The 20138-nt window shown below is 46.8% G+C and overlaps 1 protein-coding gene across 1 annotated transcript; it reads left to right on the top strand.

Moving 5' to 3' along the window:
• Positions 1 to 13367: 13367 nt before the first annotated feature.
• On the top strand, positions 13368 to 14498 carry JR316_0001578 (uncharacterized protein; the record flags this gene model as incomplete). The annotated part of the gene is made up of 3 exons (XM_047887381.1): positions 13368 to 13557; positions 13612 to 13987; positions 14153 to 14498. The coding sequence occupies 3 exons, from the start codon at positions 13368 to 13370 to the stop codon at positions 14496 to 14498; spliced, it is 912 nt and encodes a 303-aa protein (XP_047752304.1).
• Positions 14499 to 20138: the final 5640 nt, after the last annotated feature.

Genomic DNA, 20138 nt, shown 5'->3' with positions numbered 1-20138 from the left:
AGACGTCAGACGCCAAATCTATTTGTCAGAAATGGGAAACATAACACAAATAGTAAGATTATACATTTGTGCGCACAGAGATGGGGTTATTTGGTGCATCTCGGAAGTATAGATGAAGCTCAAGCCCCGACACTTGAAATTTGAGATGTATTCAGTGTAAGATGGCAATGCTGGTTTGGGTAAGCTGTCCGGTTGAGGGTGTTGCGAGGGACATGGTTGACGGTGTGTTGAGAGAGAGACATGAGTCGGAGGTTGCTGATAGGGGGCAGGAAAATAATTGAGATGAAAGACAGGTTGGAAAGGTGAGGATCACATCCCGCACCTGCCACATGCGTTCACATTCTCTTCCGTGCAGACGAGTGTGATCTCATATCTTCCATGTGATATTTGTTTCTCTCGTGTTTTCCCTTCGTTTTTCATCCGGTATAATCTGACGTTTTATAACTTATTTCTGAGAAATTGGTTTTTGGTTACCGGTAGCGTATCATTTGTATTCCCGATACTGTCAAAACTTGAGTCAATCCTGGTTGTAAACATACGACGGTATATTGATAAAGTCATGCCAGCTGCGTAGTAGGGAACTAGGACAAGGGGTCGTTTGCAGTTTTAATTGTTTCGAAGTCTAGGTAGAACACCTATTCAAATGTAGTACCCAGTAGACGGTGAACTCTCACTAGAAAGCCATTTATTTGTCGACAGAAGTTGATCAACAATGATGTTGTCTGTATTCAGTGGTATTGATAACCTAGGAGTACTGGACTTATTCAAATTTAGCGCTCAGTAGCAAGGCCTTTCAGTGTCAAAAAGTTGATCGACAAAAGAAGTTGACGTATAGATTGTTACTATGGGTGATCAATTGTTCGGATTGAACACTGAGTTCCTAGTGAGCACTATGGAAGACTATCCCGCTCTTACCTGTACTAACATTTGAATGTGTGTGTTTGTATCCACATATTGCTATTCAGTTGATAGGCAGAGGGCATATATTCGCCATGTGAGTTTTGACTCCTCTTTATCGGTAATCCACTCAAGGATGCTGCTCCGATTTGTGGCTCTGGTTTGAATATATACAATTAAAGAGAGTCTAGCACTTTCTTAGGCGCATTATGTGGCGCATCGTAGAAAAGTTTCTGTCAGTATCTGTCAACTAAGGGACCCACCAAATGTAGGACGGGAGTTCCCGCAAGCTAGCTAGAATTAGTAAAATATCTCAAAGACGTTGTCCTATAAAGACACCATTCGACGATCAGCGTTGTTCAAGCCGTAATCTTAAGCAAATAGTGAGTTCCTCATACACACATGTGGCATCGAGAGACTTATAACAAAATCTTGACAGCGAATTTACCAACATGAAATTTTCAATCACCTTCTTAGTAGCAGTTGTATCTGTTGCATTTGCTGCTGAGAGCGTTGATAAAGCGATAGATACAACTGCTTTATCTGACGCCGAGCTCGCTGCCATGGGATGTTATTGGGATGGCACTGCGCCGTTCTGCAATGGCTCATGCGAAGGCAGGAACGTAGGTTGGTCGAGGGACGCTCAAACCTGTGTAGGATGCAACAATGACTACGTCGAAAGCGAAACATCCGACTGCGGCAATGGCAAATGCTGCTTGACAGGTCACAAGGTTCTTTGCTGCCAAAGGATCTAAGACAATTACCACAAATATTCATGTCTATTGTACTTTGCGATGTACATAGTCGAATTAAAACAATTTTTGTGCTACTGAGGGCGATGTATGTCCAAATCCGAGTCAATGAAATGAACGAGGTGCAGTGCCACCCCAAATCTAAGGTCTATACCATAAAGACTTTTCTTAATGCTTATGCAGGCTGTATGTTAATGCTCCTATGTCAAACACTGTTTGATTGATTACCCAACATAACATCGGCACAGTATGACCCCAGAACTGTACATGTATCTAGACGGATTATCGCACCCCTTCGTTTCCCTTCCTTTCCGCTGTGCAGACCAACAATGCAAACGACTCGGAGGCGAGAACAATCTCGCAAGACGCGTCTGATGACCGTCAATGGATCTCAATATCTCTTGGGAACTCTCTCGGTGTTCTCTCACATTCAAATGACGGTGGCAGTGTGGGAAACGAGAAAGTACAAGTATGCGTCTTGGACACGCATTGGAGGATTTTAGTTGTCATTAAGGTCAACCTTGGAGGCTGCCGATAACCGGCATGCATCATTTTTAGGGTCCGCTTGACCTACCCAGGCCTAACAAGAGCAAATATGTAAGCCTTGAGCTTGAGTCTTCCAGTTTTCAACACCAATTGCCAACTATACCACCGACGACATGCAACATGCTGTTCTCGAAGATTCCCCATTGTTTCTGATATTGAAGAAGGGCGAGGGGCTGGCAAGACTTGGAGCCTTGCACGATGGGTACCACCGGGAGTTGCAGAAGACCGACGACTAGTGCGACACCGAACTAGAAATGGACGCTGAGCACACAGACGCTTTGCTAACCCCGCACAATGATGACCCTGCCACACCTGCCACCCAATCTCCCTGCACAACCACAACCTCACCATTGACATCAAGAGACCTAACCACCCCCTTGTTTGTTTCTCCGACTTGCGCCTGCGCGAGTTGATGGGGTTCTTGACGGCTGAGGTTTTTGCATGAGGTAAGAATGGGGAGTGGGTAACTGGTAGCTTCTCCCTGGTTTAGGCTTTGGATCTGCCATAATCTTCACCACTTTGGTCTCTTTTATGCACCCCACTGGCACCGTTATCACTAGCGCCGTCAACTACACCATTTTCCGATTCCCCCACTCCCACTCCACCTCATTAATGCCGTCATGAACGAAAATATCACGACTACTTTCCAACTGAGGAGATTCCCCTGCGTCAACAAGGATAAAGACAGTTTGCATAGCGGTTAACTGAGCTCCGCGAAACTCTATACTGTCCACTCTCCACCACCACCTCCATTAGCACCACGCACCTTTCCCATCCTCGTCAGTTTCCTCACGTCTGCCGGACCTTTTCCGGTGATAAAAACTGATGTGGTCTGTATTTTACACGTCATTGTCACCCCTATCCAGTCGACTTGAACGAGAACGGGAACAAAAACCAGAGAATATGGCGAATAACGAGGGTGCAAGACGAAAAACCCACGCTTTGCGTTGTAGACAAAGATGGATCCTATTGAGAAGCAGTGCGGGGGTGCAGGGGTGGGTGTGTGGACAGGGGATAGGAGGGTTAAAGGTCGGATTATAAAGGTACATCGATTCACACGTCACTTTTCCGAGCGCCTCGTTTCATTGCTTCCGTTTTATACGTCACACGAGTCTCCTACATCTTTCTGTACCATATTCCTGTATACACACTCTCCTCAACATCTTCTCGTCTCTTGTCTCCCTTCCCTGGCATTGTCATCCCGTATAGAGTAAACCAATACTTTATATCATATATTTTTAGAAGCTGGTTACTCGCTACGTCTAGCATATCCTTCGTATTCCTTCTACCTCAACATTTTCCTGAACGCACATCAGTAATGCCTGAGTTTCAATATGTAAGTGCTATAACGTCACGCCACAGTCGTTCAAGTAATTAGTGCAAAAAGTGTCAAACAATTACAAGTAAGGTGATCTAGAACTTCGCTTATCTTAGTAGTGTATATCTCGGTGGAGTCTAGGTAGACGACCTTCACTTTTAGCACACAGCAGATGCCTCGATTCCAACTAGAAATATTGTTCTCTGTCAACAAAAAAAGTAATGTGATGCTCAGTAGACCAATTTAAAGTACTATGAGATATTATAGATTGCACTGATACGTGCGATTTAGACATTATAATACTCAGAAGTCTGCCGGATGCATGACACATGACTGCTGCTCCAATCTGCGGCTGCGGTGTCCAATGGATAAGATATTCCAATACTTCGTTAAAGACATTATGTGGCGTATCAAAAAGATTTCTTTCGGTATCTACGAACTAAGAGAGTCGCCAAACATAGGTCAAAATTTTCGCAATCTAGCTATCATAGGAAAACAAACCAAAGCAGACGACCTATAAAGACGAAATTCGACCTGGATAATTGCTCAAGTGATAATTCCAACAAAATTGTAAGTTCAGTGTACAACAAAATTTCTACCGACATGCTTGAGATACTGATAACAATCTTGATAGAGAAACTTACAAAAATGAAATTCTCAATCTCCTTCTTCTTGGTGGCAGTCACCTCTGTCGCATTTGCTGCTGAGAGCATCGATAAAGCAAAAGATCTATCCGCCTTGTCTGACGCTGAACTCGCAGCTCAGGGATGCTATTGGGATGGAACTGCACCGTTCTGCAACGGTTCTTGCAAAGGAAAAAATGTAGGCTGGTCGGGTGACGCTCAAACATGCATAGGGTGCAATAGCGATTACGTCGAAACCGAAAGGTCTGATTGCGGGAATGGCGCCTGCTGCTGGACTGGCCAGAAAGTCCTTTGCTGCCAAGATGTATGAATTCATACACATTCATGCCGATTGTCCTCTGTACAGTCCACGGTTGAATTAAAACTGTTTCAGTGCGCATAAATGAGTTGTATGCATGTCCTTGTGGGAGGTGGGCGGCAAGTGTTAGATGTACTAATGATGAATGGAGTTAGGGCTATATAATCACGAAGCAGTAAGCATTCAGTGGCATTTGATCATTGACAAAGAAAACCGTGGGACTGTATATTTTGAGCCAAACTGAACTATCTCACAACTAAGCACATACGTTACATGTGCAAATGCGGTCAGCAGGAACACAGGTCTCCACCGAAATTCACTCTAACTCGGCAAGCCGTACACATTTGATTCACTGTTTTCTGGGAACCCCACCACGCATAGGACGGATTATCGAGTTGCCTTATGGGAAAGGTAAACCAAGGACACCGTCACTGGATTTGATTGTGCACGTAAAGATGAAGATTTGTAAAGGGCGATGGCAGTAGCGGCGGGCAGGAATGCTATTAATATTATATTAGTAGTAGTATTATTTTATAGTTTTGATTTGGGGAGTATGGTCAATCGGATACGGGAGTGACGAGTGCGGTGTGGGGGAATAAACCCAGTGAAAATGAGACATGGGAATACATATTCTCCATCGTTATCTTTTTTTTAACACGTGCACTCTACCTCCAAACAGGCATTAAACCTCTCTGAGATAAAGTGGGATCCAACGTTGAGAAAATCGAGTAGGGAAAAAGAACATACCAAAGAGATGGATCGGGAGTACATGATTTTGCTCCTGCAGAGGTAGATAGGTGACTGACGTTCTTCCCGGTTACGATGGATGTGTTAAGGTAGGATCCCACGCCACAGCAACTACTAATTTTTGCATGTATACTACACGCACAGACAGAACGACGACTCACCTCCCCGCCACTGACGACAAAATATCGATTTGGAAAAGTAGGATACCAAAGGCGATGAACGACCTACCAAATCCACTCAATTCCATAGCGATGCGCTACAGTGGTGTAAGGAATTAGTGAAGAAGGTGTTATACAGTGACCTAGAGCTCTGGTTAGCGTAGCAAATACATGCCGCCTTACACTGTCAAAGATTCTGTCGGGCCCGTATACATGCTCTGAACGCCGCAATGGACACCTTTAGACACTATCTTGCTCGCTGTCGTAGGATTGTAGCTGACAAGGGACCATTGATAGGGTATATACCCAGTAATCACGTACCCGTTGAGATACAGGCGCATTTATGGTTGATGTTTAGGAGGTCAATTTGAAGTACTATGATATGGTACAGAGTGCCCTGATCCGTCGACCATGCTATTTCAGACATGAATAGAAGTCAGCCTGACGTATAGGACGACATTGCCATTCAAATTTACGGCAGCAGTTTCAAATGATAGGCCAATTGCAGTACTTGCTCAGAAGCATTATTGGAGTCTCTTAGAGGTTTTGTTAACCGGATATATGATGTCATGATGCCTGTAGAAATAGGTTGTGAAACTCGAAAATCTGGGTAATATAGGCAAATAACCCGGTGCAGTTTTCCTATAAAGAGACCACTCGACCGTGATAATTGCTCAAGCAATAAACTCAAAGAAATTGTGAGTTCATCATCCACATAAATTCTTACACACTTTTTCTAGAGACTGATAATAACCTTGACAGAAATTTTACCAGCATGAAGTTCTCAATCACCTTCTTCTTAATGGCAATGACCTCTGTCGCATTTGCGGCTGAGAGCATTGATAAAGCGAAAGATTTATCAGCCTTGTCAGACAGCGAACTCGCAGCTCAGGGTTGCTATTGGGACGGCACTGCGCCGTTCTGCGATGGTTCATGCAAAAGAAGAAATTCAGGCTGGTCGAGGGCGTCTCAAACCTGCATAGGATGCAGTGACGACTACGTCGAAACCGAACGATCCGATTGCGGGAACGGCAATTGCTGCATGACGGGCCAAAAGGTCCTTTGCTGCCAAAGGGTATAAATCGCATTAAATATTCATGCCGATTGTTCTTTGTAAAGTACACGGTTGAATTCAAACCATTTCTGTCCTTCTGAAAGTGTCGCATCATCTTCCCCACCGTCTTCCTAACCAAATCTCTTTGCTCCACGTGCCACCAGGACCACACCCTCGTCATTGTCGAGGAATCGATCAACACGACGTTCGAATGCTCGCTAACGATGCTCTTCAATACCTCCACCACCTCCCCACCGCTTCAGCAGCTATGCTGAGCGTAGATGGGGTATCAGGTAACCTACCTTCTGTCAGCATGTTACACTTCTTGTCTAGTGTTTTCACGTACGAACACAATTGCTAGAGAGGCTGTGCTAGGGATCTTACGCATGAGGTTTCAAGGGAGTATTTCGATGGGTGCGTGAGCTCGGCAGCCATTCGGAACTTCAATTCCACGTTGCTTGGACACTGTAACACAATATGAGGGTGTCTAACAGACAATGAGGGACAGGATACCGCACTGGAGTTGTCTAAGGGGCCAGGAAGAACTATATACTTTAGACGCAAATTGCGACCTTGAAAAGTTCGCTGTTGGGATGTCTTCAGCGCCCTCCAAGGTCACACCCTTGCATACCCATCAATGCATTGGACCAGCGCGAGTTAATTTTTTGCTTTGAATGTCGGGATTGTGTCGTACTCGTCTACACCAATGATACTACATAGTCAGTTTTCCAAGTGGCAAGGAGTAATGGACACATACAGGTTCTGTATCTGGGCTGCCATTGCCATGGTCGGATTGCTGCAATCGTTTCCCCCTTGGTATTGCATAACCATTTCGCAAACTTCCGACATACGCCCATGATGGCTATGGACTTTCATATTCGCTTGTCAGTACCATCAGTACTATATCAAGGTTGGAACCGGGCACTGTAGACCTGCTAATGAGTCAGTACAGCTTCAATATTCGTTTTCACAAACAACTTTGATGACCATTTTTGACACTTCTGAAATACTGGACTTAGTGCGTTATCCATTGCGCACGTCTTGTCCTTTGAGGATGACTTCGAGTTCTCTAAATTATTATTGTTACATTGAATGAAAGTGGAAAAGATCATCACGAATTTTTGATAGCACGACCGAGGATATTCCGCTGAGCTAATATATTTACTCTTTTACAAACTGCAGCCGCAGATCGGGGCGGCACTCTCTGGAGCAGACAAAAGAGCGCTATAGTAGTATAGCTTCTTGAGTCTCTGTCGTTTTACCATGTAGTCCTTTGACGTATTGCGCAATATTTCACTCTAATAGCATATAAGCTGTTTTAAAGACTACGTCGACACAAACGTCTCGCGAATAGAAGATTGAACAGTCAAATGTTCGACTTCTAAGATTTGCGTCTGACGGATCATCACATATTTGAGACTGCTGCTCCAAATTGCGGTGGCAGTTTCCGACGGATAGGGGGAGTCCAGTAGGTGTTTGAATGCATTATGTGGCGTCTAGTATCAAGGGTTATTTCAGAACTTATGAGCTAAGGGAACCGACAAACCTAGGTAGGTCGGTGTATACAAAAATAACAAAAAGTGGCTGGCCTATAAAGAATACCGTTTGCGACTCACAATCCCTCAAGCAATAACTTCAGAACAATTGTAAGTTCTTCTCACACCCCAATTCTTGCTTAAAAAAGCTGATAAGAAAATATCTACAGCGGAATTTTCCAGCATGAAACTTTTCATTGGTTTTTTCTTAATGGCAGTTACCTCTGTTGCTTTTGCGGCTGAGAGCGCTGAGAAAGCAGTAGATTACACTGCATTGTCCAACACCGAACTCGCAGCTATGGGATGCTACTGGGACGGCACCGCGCCGCTTTGCGATGGTTCATGCCAACCCGCAAATTCAGGCTGGTCGAGGGCAGCGCAAACGTGCATAGGATGCAACTCCAACTATTACGAAGTCGAAAGATCCCAGTGTGGAGACGGGTATTGCTGCGCTTTTGGAACGACGAAAGCCCTTTGCTGCCCCAACCACTGAAGCCAGTGACACGAACTTGTTCATTCATACCGGGTGTTCTTTGTAGAGCTCACGGTTGAATTAAAACTGTTTTATTAAAATCCGTTTAATTATGTTGTATGTCAGACATGCTATGTGTGAGAGGCGCAGAAAATTTAAATATGGGATGAACAGATTATGAGGAATATAATATGGAAGGAGATTGTGGGTGATTTACACGTGTGAGGTCCGGGATGTGATACGAGAGAAATTGTCTGATTTCCAACGGTCAGAATGCTCACCGGTCGGCGGGGCGCTGCTGTGCAGTGACACATACTAGCGCAGAGGGATAATCCCGTGGAAGGCACCTACGGAAGTGCTACCTCTGGAGAAAGACCGCTCACTGGTTATTCGCAAAGCCAGCGCAAAGGCGCCACATTGGGTTCGCCACGTTCACAACAAGGCCAAACACGCCATCGCCGTCTGCGCAGTTCACCGCCACTACCTCCGACGACTCAAGACGCAGAGAGACGCAGTGCCGACGGACAAGGATGAGAAATCGCGCAACGCGGCTGTTGCGCTGTCCTTTGAGGGGATGACTTGTAAGGAGCTTGCACTCCGCATGCAATATCAACCGATAAACACACCTAGACAAGATATCCTCCCAAATTCCACCTACAAACGACCCCGCTCTCGTTTCTACTCTTGATGATTAACATCACTCCCACACTCGACCTCCGTCCAGGCTCCACTCGTGAGCATCAATTCTATGGATTTTTCCGCTCAGAAGTCCGGTAACAGTTTGAATATGCAAAGTTGTTTAATTTCTCAAATCAGGCCTGGCTTCCCAATTGTCGGCGGCGGCGTCATACAACATCGTGCGTCTACCTCATCTCAACCACCAATCTCTCCCTTCTTTCCTGTTCCATTTGCACCGATGTGTTTGTCTGCATCGATTCCGCTGAGCTGCTAGTTGTCCGGTCCATGTATTCCTGGAAAACCGCTTCTTCCCTAGGCGCACCAAGGACATACACCCCAACGGTTTCTCTCCCTCTTTTGCCACCACCATTTCCAGCGATCCGGGATACTTGGAGAAACCAACAACAGAAGAGGATAAAAGGCGGCGTGACGAGGTTTCTGTGTGGTTGTTGCAAGGGAAGAGGGAGTTTGATAAAGCCGTACGCAACCTTCTTTGACATCGTGAGCGGAAGGTAAGAGTGACGAAGAAGTCCAGTATCGACGTGACGTAGAAGGCACATTCGCGCCCTCCACCTCTGTACCATCTTTCAAAGTTCATTGGCCCTTTTTCAAACTCCCATTGCGTGTCCAACGTCTTGTATCCCCTTCCCTCTTGCTATGCCTTTAATACAATTGACTACCGCCGCTCGCCATCTATACTGTTCCCACAAGTGTCACACCCTCACAAATTGTCGCAATTTGCCTACTTCGTCCTGTCAGTTGGAAGAGTAGGTTGTCGCGCCTCTTCGAGAGGCAGCTGCCGCCTTTTCACGTGTACTCCTAAATGTTTCAGTGAGTGTCTGCTTTCCCACCCACCCCTTCTCAAAGTTGTTGAAGGTAGAGGTCACGACGCGCTTTAGCAAGGTTTGTTTTGATATGTTTTGCATCTTATTTGTTAAATATATGCGTGGTTCAATTCATTTTTTCAACAATGCTTTCATCCATCAAGTCGTTATGCGTCATACTACACACTCTCCTGACAATTCGACCTCAACGCCCACCAAGCACCTATTTGCCAACACCATACATGCATGAACAAGTCTGGAATGGAACCCTCTCGCGTCGATTGCGTGGTTCATCACCGGGTCGCTTCCCCTCGGCACTCTACCGACTCGTTCCCATCCTTCTTGCAGTACAAAAACATGAGCGATGGTGCTGGCGAGTATCAGTTCTTCCCCTTATCGGAGTTCACTCCTCTTGATCTCTCTCTACCAGCCGCTTATAAATTACTTTCTTCCAGGTTATGCCTCCTATAATAACCGCATTGGTCCACCGACAGAGGTTTATGATGTTGTACAACATGTGTATAGCCGACATAGTTCTGTGTGATGGATGATCTGATTTTATTATCACTTGTTGTGGATGCTGGAATACGGTTACCATTCTGGGGGTCAGGCAAAAGCGGTTGAATGACAGCTAGTACTCGAAATCAGCGCTCAATGTTAGTCGAACACTTAAACCGTCGAAGACCGTGAACTCAAAAATCTGCGCCTAATTAGGTCATGTGGTGTCTAGGGACAACCGAGCTTACATGCGCAAACTGATAAGATCTCACTGATTCCCCACGGATGTGCACACAACAACGTAACTACACAGCGTTGGGTGTCGTTATCAGATGTCGAAGATATTCTCAGGCCTTTTGACAGTGTGACAAATTTATACTTTTGTCGATGACGAAGAGCCAGTTCTTGCAAACACTATGTGGAGAATTGATTACAATTTTCAGTAGTTAAAAGATAACGAGGAGATTAAGCAATTAAACAAGATCACATCGTTGTTCGCCATGAGGTTGGGTGAACGGGACTTGATACAACATGCGCCTTGTTCAAGGCTGTAATGTCAGAGCGCAGTCGTGCATATATGCCTTGTGCGCCGGTAAAGAAGAATCTGGCATGGGAATCCATCATCAAATCATCGGAATACTTACACGTTGTAAGCGTAAGTCATAACCCAGTTCACCGGATAAAGAGCTGGAGCCTGGGACTTTCTATACACATATTTGAGTACCATTGTTCCCTTTCGACAGATTATTCCTCCCCTCTTCCACCATCCGTCAACCACCCAACGTCCCAACTATGCCATATTCCGACTTCACTTTGTCTGACCTGCAAGACTATGTGCCACATAACCCATGCGATGACAACCGCGACCTTGATGCATTGAGTGGCGCCTCATATATAGCCGGAGACAGTAATCCAGTTGATGCCATCGATGCACCTCTTTCTGACCCTACTTTTCAATTCTGTACGGATGTGTTGCGCAGTATATCGCGACTTTTTCCAGGCCTACCCAGCTACCATGAAATGAAAGATGCAAGAAGGGATACCATTGATGAGGTCGACGTACAAGCTCCAGCCACGAGTGGCGCGAGTCCGAGAGATCAGGATAATCGGGCACCAGGAAAAGAGCGTGGCTAGCCTGCGTGCGACCTATTTTTGCGTGCTGCGCATAAATGCTATTCGGTGAATTTGTGTGCAAATTGACAGATCTTGCGTGTACATGTCATTGAAATGCGTGCAGCGTCATTGAGGTAGCGTGATATATGCGTGCATATCTCAACACAAATCTGACATTTAGCAAGTTGTACTAAGTACTAGATATACTATTGCAAGCACTGGATTGTTATACACCTTTCTTTTCATTTAAATAGACTCTGACTCCAGAACAAGTGGTGTATAGCCTAATAAGGTACTATTCCCCCACATAATTTTCGTCTTTCACTCGCTACTGAGTTGTCAACAGAAGACTTCTGAATTCTTTTGGAGTTAGTGGACCTTCCTCCTTACGAGCTTTATGCAAATTAATAAGGACATGATGAAACGAGATCATAAGCAGCCAGAAGTCACCACTACAGACTCAGGATACATGAGTACTATACTTTCTTCATCTTCATTTATTCATGGAATAGATGCCATCCCTTAGATATCCATCCGCACTTGGATTCAAATAGCATCAAGGCAGTTGAAGAAGACAACACTACCAGTCCATCTAAGGATGCACCTACGGCACAAGGTGTGAATATAAAAGTATTTTCAAGCCGTACTACACCGTTGATACACAATACAAATGACAATATCTCTATAATTATCCCTCCACAAGCGGCTGGGATGTACAGTGAACTTTTCATTGAATACATTTTTTCGGTAGGATACTTCGAGCCAGAAACGCATAAGTTCGTACTGGCGTGCAAGATGAATCTGTGTGCGGGGTCATCGCGTGCGAACCACAGGTGTTAGCGTGTCAATTACACGCAATAATCGGGTCGCGTATCATCGCATGTCCTCGCGTGCACGTGGGAAAGTAGGTCGCGTGCTGCTTGCGTGTCAGATGCGTGAGTTTGAGTGCGATTAGCGTGCTGTGATGTCACGCTCATCGTCGTTCGACGACACCAAATACTTGTCCAAAGGACAAAAAAAAAGATTTTATTCAAGTTCGCGGGCCTGGTAATGTGGTCGGACATCATTGAATAAAAGGTGTTGCCGGATGCAATGCGGCTGGTCGCGTAGTCGGCCGGAGATGGTGTCGAGGAACACGCCCAGGTACACCAAATCATCCGAGCAAGCTAACTGTGCTCATAAGTAGGACGTGATAGCAATGCTGAAGTCACAAGAAAACAGGATTTACCTCTGTATAGTAGAATTTTGAGTAGATGTCTATTAATTAAGCCAAATGCTATAAATGGCAAGAATCATGCAAGTGTGCTGGCAAGGCATTGAATAATTATCATTTATTATTGAACTAATCCAGTAGAAGAGAATCCTTGTTTCCTTACGCACGAGATAACCGAGTACTGGCGGGAAATAATCCAACACTATATGTGACACAATTGTGACATTGCGTGCAGAACACATCCATATGCGTGCAGAACACAGTTGTTGCGCAAAAATGCGTGTCACGCAGGCACACGCAAAAACGCACGCACGCGAGCAGCCACGCTGATTTCTGTATGCCCAGGATAATCACCAGCCAATCCCTGGTGAAATCGAGGATTTCCACAACCGTTATACAGTTTATGCCACTCCATCGGCATATACCAGCAGTCAATATGAGATACTATCCCCTCCAGCGATGGTACCCGTACATACAAGCTCCTTACAGGAGCTAATCAACTGTCGGGATGCGACTTCCGAAGGAAGTAGGCGTGAACCGTCAGTCCTAAAGTCCCATATGTGATAGCCCTATTGACAACAACTTTCTCATTTAGATCAACATCGCCTGCAATACCAGCAATGGGACAGCCAGGTCCCTCTCATTGGCAACAAGATCAATTTGACGAGCCGTTCCATCATCACCCATTAGTTCATCCACAGACAGAACCATCCGCGGTTTACCTGGATTCAGAGAGCACGGGTTTTTCAACCCACCAAACAGTACCCGATGCCGTCGACGGTACTTTGAGTCATCTGGATAACGGGAAGAGTATGTTTGTTTAACTATAAACCTAATGACTATTGCTAATCTCATCATTCGCAGACCTAATGCTTGACCAGCATACGGCGCCCGTCGAGAATGCGGATGGCAATGATATGCCATTTTTACCAGTACACTCACGACAGCTTTGGCCAAAAAAGAGCATTAGTTTCAAAACATCTCCTCAGCCTCTATACATAGGGGGAAGCACACATACAGCCCAGCATCAGGGCATATTTTCCGACAATTCTCAGTCATGGTTGGACGTGGGAGAGGATTCCAATGCCACCCATGGTCCATCAATGTGTTTTTCCTCGAGAAGAGAGGAAAACAAAACACTAGTATCCGTCATCGATGGAAGCGACAGATGCCGCTCCGGGCACACAAAGGAGCCCGTAGAGCAACAAGACATCAACAAAGTCCAAACAAATGACGGAGGGTATGAATTTTGTCTTCCTCTCTTCATCGTAGACACTGACGCTGCTTTCTTGAATACAGACACGGAGAGCGGAGGATGGTAGGGCATGGCCAAAAAATTGGGAGGCATGATCATCAGCAATTACTTCGAGGCTGCGAGCTCACGAGGAAAAATATTTGTTTCCAGTGGTGAAAGCGGGTCTCGAAAGAGACAACGCGAGGAGTCTGACTCGGAGATGGAGTCAGCTGGAGGCTCCCACAAGCCCAAGAAACCCAAAGTAAAGGAGACCCCGGACTCCTTGCCAGGAGACCAAAGCACAGCGGTGCAGGGCGCCAGGGGGAAGCGCAGAAAACTGAACCCGAGGGCTCCAGCAATGATGAAGTTGTACGCACACAACTTGACGCCACTGACGACGCCTGAGGCCAAGGAAGGTGGATTTGTCCCACTCGTCACCGCAGACACAAAAGCGGCTAGCAAGGCATTTGCCCACCACCAAATGTCCGTCAACATGGAGAACATAACTATCGTGTAAGTGTTTTTTTGATTCCGCATCGCTCAGATAAGATAGTGACTTACATGCCGTGATTTTCAAAGGACCGGTCGCCCCGATGTACCACAGCGGAACAATTCCAGAGGACGCGGGAAGTCGAAGGCCACTCAGCGATGGGGTAGCGGAAAACACCATCGTGTATGATAGTCAGTCAGTAGATGGTAGAGAATGTCGTCAACGGCGGTATAATGCCAATTTTTTTTGTTGATCTCGCACGTTTTATCAGTTCCGCTCATCGATGAGCCGCGTTGATTTCTCACGGCGATTCAGAGTTTCGGCAGCGACGTTCACATCACTTATTATTGGTGGCCTAATTTGTTACTCGAAGATGTGATATGCACCGAGGTGGGGCAGGTGTTGGGAATACGGAGGGAACGATGTGTTGGCAGGGGGTGGTTGCAATGTGAGGGTGGGATGTGGAGATGAGTACGGGATGTGGATGGGGAGGGTGGAAACATACTCACATTGCGAAAGCAGTGCAATGGGCATATGAAAGAGTGTATCGAGCTGACAGTATACGACGCTGCCGTTGTCGTTGAGCGCTAAACGGAGATATAGTACGCGTGTCGAGCGCTTGAAAGAACGAAGACGGGGTATTGCGGGTCTAGATGTGGATCAACGTAGATAGGTATAGTGCATTCATAGTTGAATGGCACGTCGAGAGTTAGTTTAAAGATTAGGCAGGAATCAGATCTAGAAGGCTGAACAATACCGGCTACACCTATTCCGGATACGTCCGACCGACGTTTGTCGTTTCCCTTAGTTTATAAACGAGAAGCCATGAAATGCGTTCAGGGTACTTCCGTCCTAAGTTACTTTTATTGGTTCCCTTAGCTCAATATTCATTATCTCTTGGAAACTGCGGCCGCGGCGGCAAATCAGAACAGCACGCTCTCGAGCGAGAAAACGCGCCAGAAGGCAAAGTGCTAGAGCGCTTTATCAAAGGTCCCTATCACTTTAGTCCTTTAATATGTTTTGAACTGATTCACTGCAGTTTCCAGTACTGCATGCCAGCTGTGTTTACGTGTGCCAGCGTTTTCGGGATTTGCTTCTGACGGGTCTTTGCCTGCTCGAGACGCTGTTCCAATATACAACGGGAGTTTCCGATGAATAGGAAGAGACCAGTGCGTACTTGAATGGACTTTGTGGCGTGTGGTAGCGTGGTTTTGTTGTAAACATATGAGCTAAGGAAAACTACAAGATCCTTGGTCGAAGCTTCACGCAATCTAGCTAGTATAGGAATACAATGCAAGGCAGTTGTCCTATAAAGACGCCATTCAACATTGATTTTTTTTCAAGCGATTTCTTCAAAACTACTGTTAAGTTCATCGCACCCTTGCATTCCACCTACTGGATCAACAGACTAATACCAAATATTCGACAGAAAACCCTTGCAACATGAAATTCTCAATCACCTTCTTCGTATTGGCCATTACCTCCATCGCATTCGCGACTGAGAGCGCCGACAAAGCGCAAGATTTATCTGCCTTATCCGACGCCGAGCTCGCAGCTCAGGGATGCTACTGGGACGGCACAGCACCGTTCTGCGCCGGGTCATGCCAAGGAAGCAATGTAGGCTGGTCTAGGATCGGCCAAACGTGCATAGGATGCAACAACAACTACGTCGCTACTCAGACGTCCAATTGTGGCGACGGCGCGTGTTGCTGGACAGGGCAGAAAGTTCTTTGCTGCCAGAATGTGTACTGATATATATACAACCACAAACATTCGTGCTGATTGTTCTTTGTAAAAGTACACAGTTGAATTGAAACTCACTTCTGCGCTCAGAGTTGCGTTTGTATGTCCGGGAGGTGTAGGAATTATTGGATATGGTGGTAAGCCCGATATCCCTGTGGAAGAGGTGAAGCAAGTATTATATATGGTGATGAATGGAAATTGAACTGTCAAAGAGAAATGAGATGAGAGAAGAGAAGAGAAGAGTGCCGCCGTACAATTCCCCTCCACGCAACCTAGTAACATCCTCTACACTCGTAACACACTGACCTGTTCACCGTCACTTTTGGTATCCGTGTCCGTGTCCGTGTCCGTGGTCACATATATACATACAAACCTAAAAATTTATTTCCTCGTACTGTTAAATGCGCAATACACTCTAAATCTAAAAACCGAGTGCAACCGCAAAAAATTGGCTTAGCAAGCTAGTCCACGATCGCGACACACCTTGATCAACATTCCATCCAAATTTCACTCCCCTGCGAAGTCCGAAAGTCAGAGTAAATCAATCCCTGGATTCCTGGACCGACTCGTGCGACACACACACATCGACACGACACACACACACCGACACGACACGTACACACCGACACGACACACACACATCGACACGACACTGCAGTCTGAACAATGAACAATGAACAAAGACAGTTAGTGTACACCCAAATCCCAACCCACTCGAATATGTCTCGGAACATTGCATGAACATAAAAATCTTGGCGGAACGTTTGTCGTGTCGTGTATCGTGTGGTGTCGTGTACGGTGTGACGAGACTTGACCTGACTTGTGGCTTTCAGAAGACATTCAGCATTCGCAGAACATTCGCAATTCACATTTTGCAAGCCGCAAGAGGGCGCGTACGTGTTAGAGTTCCCTCTAACGTAGACACACACACGTGCCTGTAGTCACATATCACACAGTATTTGTAGACACACCCGTAGCTACGTAGCCTCAGTTCCTTCTTTGTTAGCACACCCAACACGTTCTGGTCCTTCGTCTCTCTCTCCCGCCTCGTCTCCGGGTCTCCTCCTAACATCAAGAAGGAACTCTAACACATTCAAAACATCCTCTCTCATCGCCTTTTGGCATTTCAATACCACCGTTTCCCAAACTGCCTGGACTACCTCGTTCCCCTTCGATCCTGCCCATCCAGCAGGATATCGAAGCCTGTACCGACACTTGTGACCGCTACTCTTGGCAATTATTTTTTTTGCAAAGAGACCTCTTGTTGCACGAAGAAACCCTGCGTATTGCTTCCAACCAGGGTGCATCTTTTGATACCCTTCGGCGACTTACTGCTGCTGTTATAGACTGTCAACGGTCAATCTCACATACCAGAGACCTTCTCGCTTCCGCTGAAAGACAGTTGCGTTACCTACACGACCAGGCTGATCGCGTTCGCGACCTACAAGATTGTCTGGCTACTCTGTCTCGCCGCATTGATAATCTGGCTTTTACCACCTCTCTTAGCCCTGCTATTTTGTCTGGACTTCACGCCCGCCTTGACGATATTCTCAGCTCTCCTCTCTTCTCCAGGTCCTCTACCCCAGACAGCTTACCTGACCTTGAACCCTCCGATTAGAAGCGCATATATTCACCCTTTTGGCGCATACACCCACCCTCTCTGTTTTTTTCTCTTTCCTTTTTTTAATTCGCTTCTCGCTTATCGTTTGCACTCATGCCTCCCGGAAAAAGTAAAGGTCGTTCGGTCTCCCCCCGTCGTGGTCGTGACGGTAGTGATGACGACACTGTGTCCCGAATTGACCCTGCCATTATCGCTCTCATTAAGGCTAGCCAGGAATCCAATAAAGAAACTATGAAAGATATTCTCGAACTGTCGCGTATACAAGCCGAAACTATGTTCAAATCATTCCTCGCGTTACCCCAACTCCAAACCTCTACCCACTCCTCTGCGACTACCTCTACCGCCCGCTCTGGTGATTCACGCGCTTATAAGGTGCCCTTTCCAGGTGCCTTCGACGGCTCCTCTGATACTGTCGAAGACTTGCTGGCCTCATGGCGTAACTTTTTTCACTCCGACCCCGAAGCATACAAAACCACTGATTCCAAAGTACGCACCGCTCTCAGTTCTTTCAAGACCGGCACGCCCGCTGTCTGGCGTAACCAGCTCATTGAAGAGCTAGAGTCTGGGCAATGCGTCTTAACCAACTGGTCCGACTTTGAGGAGCGCGTGAAAGACTCCTTCCTGTTCCATTTCTCGCAACAACGCGCGGCACGCGAGATCATGTGCATCCGTCAGAACTCCACGCCCACTCAAGAGTTCATTATTATCTTCGAGAACCTTGCCTTTCGCTCCAAGTTTAACGACGAAGCGTTGATCCAATGCTTCAAAATGGCCTTGGATAAGCGTATTATGGAGGAGATTGGACGAACACACCGTGAGATGCCCACATTCGCGGAATGGAAGAGTGCCGCAATCTTGATGGCTCACAGACTGCGTGAGACTGATGCCACGGTGACTCCGGTCGTCAACACCACCGCCACCTGGCGTCCTCCCCCTTCTTTCACCTCCACCCCTTCCACTGTTCAAAAGTCTAGCAACCCCCGCCCCGCTGCTCCTGCCCCCAACGCGACTCTACCTGCAAACATCTCCGCTGCTCCGAATCGACGTGCCGCCCTGCCCTGCTTTAACTGCGGCGTATTTGGCCACTTCATGCGAGTCTGCCCCAAACCCAAAGATCTCGAATTCCAACGCAAATCACGCGCAAAACTGGAACGAGCTCGGGCCGTCCTCGAGTGCTTTGATGCTTTGCCTGATGACGACAAGCATGAGATTCGATGCGTTGATGTTGACGAAAGTGCCTTGTTTGATGATTCGGATTTTGTTTCTTGCGTCGAGTGAGTAGTACGTCCTCGCCGCTTCTGTACAACAACCCTGTAATTACTCCCAAATTGCATGTTGCATTGTCTCCAAAATCCGTACCTCTGCCCGTGTTACCTGTTTACGCGACCCCTCAACCTTCATTATCCAATTCTGTATTGACTCCTGACAAGCCCTCTTCTTCAACAACATCACCCAACTCCGACTACCCGACACCAACACTCCTGCCCGCGCACCCACAACCTCCAACTATGGCACCCGATTGCATTCCATATTCAGACCTCTTTTTATCCTGTCCTGAGGATGATCCACCAGAGCTGCAAGCCCCAGATGCCTCTGATGATTCGGATGAAGATTCGCCAACCAAGCCTGCTCAACAAACCTCCGCCCACGATGATGCATCTGTCTCTATGACACACGATGCAAGTCCACCACCGGCCCCACGCGACTCTCTACTTTGCAGCCCGCCCGTCGCTGACCACACAGACTGCCCGCCTTCAATCCCTACACCTGTCCGCACCGTCCTGTGCAACTTGCGCCGATTACGCAGCACGCCTTGGCGAACCGAGAGCCTGCTCAAATCCTGGGCCCCAAAGGAGCGTTGGGACGACATTGACGATGATCTGATTGCTGCTCTTTGCGATCTCCCCTGGACCGACGCCGCCAAAGTCCTCCAGCAGCTCAAGAAGCCCCGCGACTACATCTCCCGCATGGGGAGTAAATGCCTTGACATTCCAATGTCGGCTGCACCCCCAGGCTCGACCTCTTTGGTGTCGCTGAAAGCGCTCTTAGACAGCGGTGCCACTGGTTGTTACGTGCACTCCGATTTTGTCAAACTCAATGGATGGGTGACTGAGCGGCTGCCCCACCCCGTTAGCGTTTACAATGCAGACGGAACTCGCAATGCCAACGGTGCTATCACAGATGTTGTTTACCTTGTCATCCGCATTGAAAACCATGTTGAGCGACTCCGCCTTTCAGTCACCAACACGGGATCATCTTCCCTCATCCTCGGGCACTCCTGGCTCTGGTTCCATAATCCGCTT

The sequence above is a fragment of the Psilocybe cubensis genome, chromosome 2 (assembly GCF_017499595.1).
Source record: "Psilocybe cubensis strain MGC-MH-2018 chromosome 2, whole genome shotgun sequence".
NCBI classification, from domain to species: Eukaryota; Fungi; Basidiomycota; class Agaricomycetes; order Agaricales; family Agrocybaceae; genus Psilocybe; species Psilocybe cubensis.
Note: the sequence above shows the minus strand (reverse complement) of the source record. Positions and strands in the feature narration are given on the sequence as shown.